Here is a 10914-nt window from a genome sequence, read left to right as displayed (position 1 = left end):
AAAGAGAAGAAAATATGTAAATGTGAACGCGGTTGATTTCTGCTGATGCTGCCCCATGTAAACAAACCTAAAGCTGCAGAGTTGGGGAAGGTAAGGGGCTGAATATTGTACTCGTATTCATATGAATATTCACTACTTATCCATTGCAGAAAGAGTTAACGATAATGGTTGTTCATTGGGGAATAGATTTTTTCAGTGCCGGATTGCTGTTAATTAACAGAAGTGGGGAAAAATGCGAATGATATTGTCACTTAGCTTGAAACTGGGAATGGAGTTGCTGTACATAGCATTCAGTGAGTGAATCACCCACACAGAGTGTGGTTAGAGCTTGAATAGGATAGAGAATGTGTGGTATAGTCATTTTCTATCCTAGCACCACATCACTGCATGGCTATTGAATGGTTTAGTTCTTTGCCTATGTAGTATTTAGAGAACAAGGTGATTGACACAGAGTTTAGAATTATAGTGACATGTCTCGTTGAAGTTCATAGATGATTTTAGTGTATTAGGTAAAAATGTGGGGTTGATTATTGTAGATGTTAGTAATGAACACGTCGAAAATCAACAGAACCCATAAAAACTGCACCTAGAAGAGAACCACTCAGACTGAGGTGGTTTCTTAAAATAATTGGAAAAATTATTTCCAGTAAGTTGTTGCGAGATAAGTTTATGAAATGCCATCAGTTACATACATGCTTAGCCGTTTGGCAGTATGGCACGAGCAGTAGATATAATTAGTAGGTAAGAACACTTAGATGCATTAGGTAGGAGTAGTAGGTAGTTGTATTAGACAGGAGCATTAAGTATTTGTAGTCAGTAGGAACATTAGGAAGTGGCTTCTGCAAACACTGTGTTATGGTTGCCATCTGCCAGTGGCCTGTTAAGGGTGATGCTCTAAAGGCTAAGAATCGGCAGTTGAGCTCACTAGTTTTTGGTTTTTGAGACTCTGTTGCTGTGGGCACCCCCATGAGAGAGTTTCAGGTGGGAACAAGTGTCAGAGATAGATAGATAAATAGCGAGTTACTGTACAGAAAGGGGAGAGGCTGGGATCTGCATCAGCCATACTACGTATTACCTACAACACACATAATATTTGCTCTCCACACCACAGACATCAACAGCAAGGTAAGTGTGGGTTAATTGATGCCCAAAGAACACCCACTGGCACCAGTTTTGAACAAAGAAAAGATTCTCTTTGTATTGTGTGCAAACATTTTGCTCCACTCTAAGGTAAGCCTCACCTGCTTTGTCATCCACCTTGTCAAGAGCAAGTATATCAAAGCTGCAGATTACACAAACTTATGACACTTCCACAGCAGAACAAAATTATTTCCGGTTCAGTTTTACCTCAATGTGCTCAGCACTCAGCTTTTTGCAACAACATTAGACCACCTGCACCCAGACCAGTCCATAACAAACTACCAATCCACAAGTGAAAATAAAAAGATCACTCCCACTTCGTCCTTCAGCAGCGTATATACTAACTGACCCCACTCCCCCAAAGAATGCATCATCGACAAAAACATACACACTGTAATGACATAACAAGCACTAAACAGATGCCTTCCCAACCAATTTATAAACTCCCCTGTGCCAGGCATTCATCAGAAACCACTTCTAGGCACATATGAATTACACATCTTTGTCCACTTTCTGGGCACCACCCATCTTTCCAGCATATGAACACTGATGCAACAAATCACAAGAACCCATATGCCCAAGTTATTACAGCACCACACTTCTTGATATGTGGAGATTAACTTCCTAATAGCTCACTTACACTAAGACAAAAGTACCCATGTGAAGCGGATCTGCTTTACTTGGTGACTACCGATAATTCTCTTATATTTTCTTTCATGGACTAATATTGTTCCAAGTATGTACTTTATTTCTACGATAGTAAACTAGAGTGAAGAAGTATATCCCTAGTAAATGAATACTTGTCATCTGTCACCATCCAGTGCATTGGTATCAATCAGAGGCATCTCCTTCTCTCATATCTAGTGTTCTCTGATGGTGATTTAGAGTTATTATTCTAGTTACAGTGAATTATTACTGGTTAGAAGTAATACCTCAAGGTGAAATGTTGGTGGTTTTTAAAGACATACTTTGAAAGGTTGGTGGTGTTTAGAAACATAGTTGTGGTTATGATCAGTATTGTAACTTTTTTCTTTCACTGATTAGATTTGAAAACATGATAACTGATTGACCAGAGACCCTCATTTCCCAATGATCCTCCCTCCATTTTGAACTCCAGACACATGAATAACAGGTGCCAGCCTTATATGTTTAGTGGCTGTACATGCCTTTCTTGGAAAAATTGGAACCGTATTGAACATGGATGTACATAAAAATTATTTGCTGAGTTTTGGTAAGACAGAAAATATTCTAGTGTATCCCCAAGATTGTGTGCCAGAATTCAGAAACATAGTTGTTTAAATTTTATAGCCTCATAGACTGTTCTTGATGTATAATTGATCTTTCATTTTTTCAGAGTCTGTGGTATTGCACCCTTGCTTCACCATGTCTCATCTCAAGAAGCCTATTGATAACGTAAGTTGTTTTTAACTTTAATGTATTGAAATTGTAGAAATGTGGTATATGCTTTAGAGTGTAACATCATTGTAAAATTCAAGTTGTGGTTCCTCTTGATTTGAAACTAGACATAAACTGTATGGAGAAAGTACCAGACAACTAAGAAGATTCTTGGAGAGAAACAAGTAATAGGAAAGCTGATGAGATGACTGAAATTTATTTAGCTTTGAAAATAAGAGAGTTAAGAGATAATCTGGTACTGGAATTCATGATTATCAGTTGCTTCAGTAATCTTGATCTACGCAGCTGCTTAAGGCTTGATTTGTTGCTTTCACATTGCAGTAATATTTTATAGTTAATGAGGTGAAGTACTGTTTCATCAACAGGATCATTAACTTATGGAATGAATGTTGAATTACCAGAGAAACATTTTGGAATAGACTTGATGAATATTTTGTTTTAGTCCGTGACTGATATTCTTTGTGCATGAGAAGTTTGGGTTCCTTTTTGTCTTGTTATAATTTCTTATAGTTTACTTTCATGTTTGTTTTCAAGTTATTCCCCTTGAAGATGTTCTTCCAATTTGTTTTTAAAATGTCAGTTTTTGCACTGTGGTCTTTGTCTTGGTGAAAATTCATCTTGCTTCATTTTTTTTTTTTTTTTTTGCTTTGTTGCTGTCTCCCGCGTTTGCGAGGTAGCGCAAGGAAACAGACGAAAGAAATGGCCCAACCCACCCCCATACACATGTATATACATACGTCCACACACGCAAATATACATACCTACACAGCTTTCCATGGTTTACCCCAGATGCTTCACATGCCCTGATTCAATCCACTGACAGCACGTCAACCCCGGTATACCACATCGATCCAATTCACTCTATTCCTTGCCCTCCTTTCACCCTCCTGCATGTTCAGGCCCCGATCACACAAAATCTTTTTCACTCCATCTTTCCACCTCCAATTTGGTCTCCCACTTCTCCTCGTTCCCTCCACCTCCGACACATATATCCTCTTGGTCAATCTTTCCTCACTCATTCTCTCCATGTGCCCAAACCATTTCAAAACACCCTCTTCTGCTCTCTCAACCATGCTCTTTTTATTTCCACACATCTCTCTTACCCTTACGTTACTTACTTGATCAAACCACCTCACACCACATATTGTCCTCAAACATCTCATTTCCAGCACATCCATCCTCCTGGGCACAACTCTATCCACAGCCCATGCCTCGCAACCATACAACATTGTTGGAACCACTATTCCTTCAAACATACCCATTTTTGCTTTCCGAGATAATGTTCTCGACTTCCACACATTCTTCAAGGCTCCCAGAATTTTCGCCCCCTCCCCCACCCTATGATCCACTTCGAGCTTCCATGGTTCCATCCGCTGCCAGATCCACTCCCAGATATCTAAAACACTTTACTTCCTCCAGTTTTGCTCCATTCAAACTTACCTCCCAATTGACTTGACCCTCAACCCTACTGTACCTAATAACCTTGCTCTTATTCACATTTACTCTTAACTTTCTTCTTTCACACACTTTACCAAACTCAGTCACCAGCTTCTGCAGTTTCTCACATGAATCAGCCACCAGCGCTGTATCATCAGCGAACAACAACTGACTCACTTCCCAAGCTCTCTCATCCCCAACAACCTTCATACTTGCCCCTCTTTCCAAAACTCTTGCATTCACCTCCCTAACAACCCCATCCATAAACAAATTAAACAACCATGGAGACATCACACACCCCTGCCGCAAACCTACATTCACTGAGAACCAATCACTTTCCTCTCTTCCTACACGTACACATGCCTTACATCCTCGATAAAAACTTTTCACTGCTTCTAACAACTTGCCACCCACACCATATATTCTTAATACCTTCCACAGAGCATCTCTATCAACTCTATCATATGCCTTCTCCAGATCCATGAATGCTACATACAAATCCATTTGCTTTTCTAAGTATTTCTCACATAAATTCTTCAAAGCAAACACCTGATCCACACATCCTCTACCACTTCTGAAACCACACTGCTCTTCCCCAATCTGATGCTCTGTACATGCCTTCACCCTCTCAATCAATACCCTGCCATATAATTTACCAGGAATACTCAACAAACTTATACCTCTGTAATTTGAGCACTCACTCTTATCCCCTTTGCCTTTGTACAATGGCACTATGCATGCATTCCGCCAATCCTCAGGCACCTCACCATGAGTCATACATACTTTAAATAACCTTACCAACCAGTCAATAATACAGTCACCCCCTTTTTTAATAAATTCCAGTGCAATACCATCCAAACCTGCTGCCTTGCTGGCTTTCATCTTCTGCAAAGCTTTTACTACCTCTTCTCTGTGTACCAAATCATTTTCCCTAACCCTTTCACTTTGCACACCACCTCGACCAAAACACCCTATATCTGCCACTCTATCATCAAACACATTCAACAAACCTTCAAAATACTCACTCCATCTCCTTCTCACATCACCACTACTTGTTATCACCTCCCCATTTGCACCCTTCACTGAAGTTCCCATTTGCTCCCTTGTCTTACGCACTTTATTCACCTCCTTCCAGAACATCCTTTTATTCTCCCTAAAATTTAATGATACTCTCTCACCCCAACTCTCATTTGCCCTCTTTTTCACCTCTTGCACCTTTCTCTTGACCTCCTGTCTCTTTCTTTTATACATCTCCCACTCAATTGCATTTTTTCCCTGCAAAAATCGTCCAAATGCCTCTCTCTTCTCTTTCACTAATAATCTTACTTCTTCATCCCACCACTCACTACCCTTTCTAATCAACCCACCTCCCACTCTTCTCATGCCACAAGCATCTTTTGCGCAATCCATCACTGATTCCCTAAATACATCCCATTCCTCCCCCACTCCCCTTACTTCCATTGTTCTCACCTTTTTCCATTCTGTACTCAGTCTCTCCTGGTACTTCCTCACACAAGTCTCCTTCCCAAGCTCACTTACTCTCACCACCCTCTTCACCCCAACATTCACTCTTCTTTTCTGAAAACCCATACAAATCTTCACCTTAGCCTCCACAAGATAATGATCAGACATCCCTCCAGTTGCACCTCTCAGCACATTAACATCCAAAAGTCTCTCTTTCGCACGCCTGTCAATTAACACGTAATCCAATAACACTCTCTGGCCATCTCTCCTACTTACATACGTATACTTATGTATATCTCACTTTTTAAACCAGGTATTCCCAATCACCAGTCCTTTTTCAGCACATAAATCTACAAGCTCATCACCATTTCCATTTACAACACTGAACACCCCATGTATACCAATTATTCCCTCAACTGCCACATTACTCACCTTTGCATTCAAATCACCCATCACTATAACCCGGTCTCGTGCATCAAAACCACTAACACACTCATTCAGCTGCTCCCAAAACACTTGCCTCTCATGATCTTTCTTCTCATGCCCAGGTGCATATGCACCAATAATCACCCATCTCTCTCCATCAACTTTCAGTTTTACCCATATTAATCGAGAATTTACTTTCTTACATTCTATCACATACTCCCACAACTCCTGTTTCAGGAGTACTGCTACTCCTTCCCTTGCTCTTGTCCTCTCACTAACCCCTGACTTTACTCCCAAGACATTCCCAAACCACTCTTCCCCTTTACCCTTGAGCTTCGTTTCACTCAGAGCCAAAACATCCAGGTTCCTTTCCTCAAACATACTACCTATCTCTCCTTTTTTCACATCTTGGTTACATCCACACACATTTAGACACCCCAGTCTGAGCCTTCGAGGAGGATGAGCACTTCCCGCGTGACTCCTTCTTCTGTTTCCCATTTTAGAAAGTTAAAAAATACAAGGAGGGGAGGATTTCTGGCCCCCCGCTCCCGTCCCCTTTAGTCGCCTTCTACGACACGCGAGGAATGCTTCATATGATATTATTTTCATTTTCCTGTATCCTGTTCACATTCTTTTATTTCCGTACTGTTGTGAAAACAGCATCATGTCATATAAAAATGAGATCTATGATGCTATTCCCTCTTGTTGCCTTTTTGGTATACTTGTTAATGGTTGAATTAATCTCGTAGATTTATTAGCATTTGGGACTGTTTGCTTGCACTTTGCTGATCCATTATTCCTTGTTTTTGCATTGATAATCTACTCCTTTCTACCCTCAGGTTTTCTTCAGCATTAGTTGATATTTTGTTAAAGTCATTTACCTTGGTTTAGGTGGCCAGGAAGCTATAGATATTTTATTTCTGAATGATTTTCACCATGGTAGCTCACACTATGTGAGGTTAGTTTACATTTATTGATGCTTACCTTCCCTATCTGCTTTCCTTGTAGCTTATTATGTGTATATATTGCTACATTACCTTTTTTCAGTTTGGTTCTATCTGTTCTGAATGATCAGAATGATCCAACCGTGCTTCATCTATATCTTTCTCATTGAACCATGTTTCCCCGATGCTCATCAGGTTTACGTTGTTGTCCCTATTGTTTTCATTTATGTAGATTATCCTGGTTCCTGATTTCTCCCTTATATTTTGTTCTAAGGATTTGCTGTTCCTTTATTTGCCATCCACTGGTTTTGAGTTGTGTCCTTTATTTGCCCTCCACTAGTTTTGAGTTGTGTCCTTTATTTGCCCTCCACTGGTTTTGAGTTGTGTGCTTATTCTTTTTTTTCAATTTCTCATTGGGAGTTAGTGTATTTGTGATTTTCTGTTCCTATTTCTGCGAGGACTCTGGTATTTTGATAAGAGTGGATTCCACTGGTTTAATGATTTTTGTAGTCTACATATTCTGGCCAGTTATTACTGTTTCTCATTCCCTCTTGGTCAGCTGTTTGATTAGTCTTGTGGCTTTCATGTTCTGTTCAATGCTGGCGTGTAATTTTCACATTCTTACTCCATTCATTAATTGTATAATTCTAGTCATTCATCTCTGGTAATTTCCTTTTTTTTATCCTGTTTTTTAGGCTGTGTTTATCCAGTTATTCTTTCTTTGGTATTGGTTTTCATTATACTATCTCTGTCTCTGTTCACATCTTCCTGTATATATATTTTGATATCTGTTAATGTTGATTTTTTTCCCTTTCATATAGTTTATTGTTATCAGTTTTAGTATTTTGTATTTTTTTCCATATTACATTGTTATTGGATGTTTAGATTTACAATTCTCAGTGGGAAGCCAGCAGATGGGATAAGGCATTGGTGTAGAAGGATCAAGTTCAACACTACTGTTGGGTGCTGAAGTGTAGATGAAGAAGTAGCCTGAAATATTACAGGTGTAGCTGGCTCATAGCAAGACAAATGCATTGCCAGCATATCAAGGAAGATACACAATATCAAGTCTGGAACTATACCTGGAAACATTCCCTAACAGTATCAGATGAAAATTAATGAGTATCCTACAAAGAACCTTGAGCATGTTTTATGTGCCAGGAGAAATTAGAAACATAAATGGAACAACCACAGAAGTATTAAAGAAAGGACTGGTTTTTATGACTGAACTAATGAGCTGTAAATGGCTAATTAAGTATTTAAAGATGTTACGACAAAGAAAGATAGTTTTCTGTAGTTCATCATGCAATACATGCCATACATGTGGTTAGTGTACACACTAAATTCAACTGGAATCCTTTCATAAGTACTCGTTGGATGGTATTCTAGACATAGAGGTGGTTTGCAGTCTTCTAGCTTTTCTTACACATGACATTTCTTAAATTATTGTTTTCAGCCCTCTCCATCATGTTGCTTTTTACTATGTCACAGATCTTTTGGCTCCTCAAATTTGCTGTCTTCTGAAGTTCTCATGATACATTACATATCTTTATTTTTATTGAATTTACAAATAATCTTTCATCAGTGAACACTAAGTGTGCCTTCTTTTCTTATAAAGAAATCAGTGTCTTGTTAAGAAACTCATTTGAAATACCTTGTACTATGTAGATCATTTAATCAGTAGTTTTTTTTTCAAATTTTCACCCTTTAATGCCATAGTAAGGAACAGATGACTCAGTATCTTTCAAGGAAGTAGTGCTAATTTTTATTTCCACATCAGTATCTTTGTTTCTTCTTTTTCATAGGTGTCTGCACAGGAAGTGATGAAGAAGTTCCCAGATATGGCTTATTCTCCACATTGCCAAGATATCTTTCTGGAGGCTGTCAGTAAGTATTATTCTCATATTTATAGAATGTGATATTGTTGAATGAGATTATGATTGCAGGTGCACTCTCACAAATCCAGGAAGTTCCAGACTGAGGCATTGCCAGAATTCAGGATATTATGTTTTTCTTTAGATTGCTACCCCCCTTTGAATAATGGTACCAACAGAAGTAGTTTTAATGAAATTTCTGAAATTATGAATCATGGAACTTGCCCTCAAAAGCCTCTGACAGCAGAGTCTACATAGCCTTAGGAATATAGATCTTCCCTCTGTATATTTTTATTTCTGACACCTGTTCCCCTTTGGAACTCCCTCAAGGGGATGGACACAGCAAAAGTGACTCCATAACTGATTATCTCCATTGCCACTTCTTAGTGTGCAGTGCTTCACCCTTAACAGGCCATAGGCGGAGGGCAACTCTTAAATAGTGTTTGCAGAGGCTCCAAGCTAATTTTCCATTTACTACCTCTGTCTAGTGCTCCTGCCTAAATGTTCCTGCATACCACTTTGGTCTATTTCTCCTTCCATTTTGCCAAAAGGCAGGGCTACTGTGTAGTGCTGATTGCAGGAATATCTAGTGTTTTGAAGAATGAGCTGTGAGAGTTAAATGTCAGGTGTTATGTTTGACAAAGAGAGATTGTATGTTTGAGGATGGAATACCAGTAGTCGACATGTGTGCGGGAAGCGGGGAGAAAAGACAGCTACCTGGGTCAGAGGAGTGCACCTTGACAACCACTGTTTATGTAGGAAATATTGGAATATATGATTAAAATGAAATGGAATACACAACAATGAAAGGATATTTAGAAAGTTTAGCAGAGTTCTAGAACACACATATCTGAATACTTACCTATTACTTCTACATAATGCACCTATCTGATGTTTCTTCCTACTACTTCTCTCAATTGATCTTACTATTTTGCCAAAAGGTAGGGTTAGCTTATAGCACTCACTGCAGAAAAAGTTAGTTATGAAAAATGAGTTGTGTGAGTTAAGTGTTGTCAAGGGTTATGTGTAACAAGGAGAGACTGCATGTTTGTGGACAGAATGCCAGCAGTTAAAAGGAGAAAATCTTGAATTACAAAAAGAAGGAAATTTTGAATGATGAACAACAGACAAATAAATAAGACAGTGTTATGTTTGATAAAACTAGAGTTAGCTGATGCAGCCAGCATGATGCAGTAACACCAGTTAAGCCTAATGCTTGGGTCTGTAGCCTTTCACCTCCTTCTCATCCCAACCCCTAATTTTATGGAAATCTTATGAAATGTGCTTTTGTAAAATCATTGTGAAATATTTATTGAATGAATTCTATATCCTTGTTTGATATCTACTCACCTGGCCTTCCACCTGACCCTGTCCTGCCTTGCCAAAGGCTGGACTACTTACATTGATGAAGTTTGAATTTATTTATTATACTTTGTCGCTGTCTCCTGCATTAGGGAGGTAGCGCAAGGAGACAGATGAAAGAATGGCCCAGCCCACCCACATACACGTATATACATACACGTCCACACACGCACATATACATACCTATACATTTCAACGTATATACACATGTACATAATTCATACTTGCTGCCTTTATTCATGCGCGTTGCCACCCCGCCACACATGAAATGACACCCCCCTCCCCCCTGCACGCGTGCAAGGTAGCGCTAGGAAAAGACAACAAAGGCCACATTCATTCACACTTAGTCTCTAGCTGTCATGTATAATGCACCGAAACCACAGTTACAGTTTAAAGTTCACTTGGATAATGTACTTTAAAAGTTTGTATATTAATGTCAGATTTTAAGAATTTGTTTCTGTTTTTTAATGGCCTGATAAGAAATGGAAATTAAAGGTATGCATTGATAGGGCAAATCTACTTTGGAATTTTCTCAGGAATTCAGCAGAAATACATTAGTTTTGTTGACAGTGTAGATATTTTCAGTACTCAGATTTTCTTGATTTTGAATACAGTTTACCATTCTGAAGAATATTCACTGGGTTTTTCTGTTTTTAGTTCATCATAGAATGACTTGGCCTACCCAATCAAACATTAGCCAGAGTAGGTACTCTTTCATTCCTTTGCTGACAAAATCACTAATATAGAAATCGATCCACATCATTTATCTTCACTTTATGCAGAGCTTTACCCTAATTCATACGCTTGGAGTACAGTAGCACTGCCTGCAAAAAAGTGATATCTCCTCTGTT

The 10914-nt window shown here is 38.9% G+C and overlaps 1 protein-coding gene across 2 annotated transcripts in view; it reads left to right on the top strand.

Moving 5' to 3' along the window:
• LOC139756143 (uncharacterized) overlaps positions 1-10914 on the top strand; it is a 55909-nt gene continuing 44995 nt past the window's right edge. Inside the window, exons 1-3 of one of the 2 annotated variants that reach the window (XM_071675281.1) lie at positions 1-90; positions 2495-2553; positions 8633-8714. In XM_071675281.1, the coding sequence (XP_071531382.1) occupies positions 2524-2553; positions 8633-8714 (112 nt within the window). In that variant the 5' untranslated portion in view covers positions 1-90; positions 2495-2523. The remainder of the gene's footprint in view (positions 91-2494; positions 2554-8632; positions 8715-10914) is intronic. The other variant, XM_071675280.1, reaches the window with a different exon arrangement.

The sequence above is a fragment of the Panulirus ornatus genome, chromosome 20 (assembly GCF_036320965.1).
Source record: "Panulirus ornatus isolate Po-2019 chromosome 20, ASM3632096v1, whole genome shotgun sequence".
Classification (NCBI taxonomy): Eukaryota; Metazoa; Arthropoda; class Malacostraca; order Decapoda; family Palinuridae; genus Panulirus; species Panulirus ornatus.
This window is presented reverse-complemented; position numbering and strand designations above follow the sequence as displayed.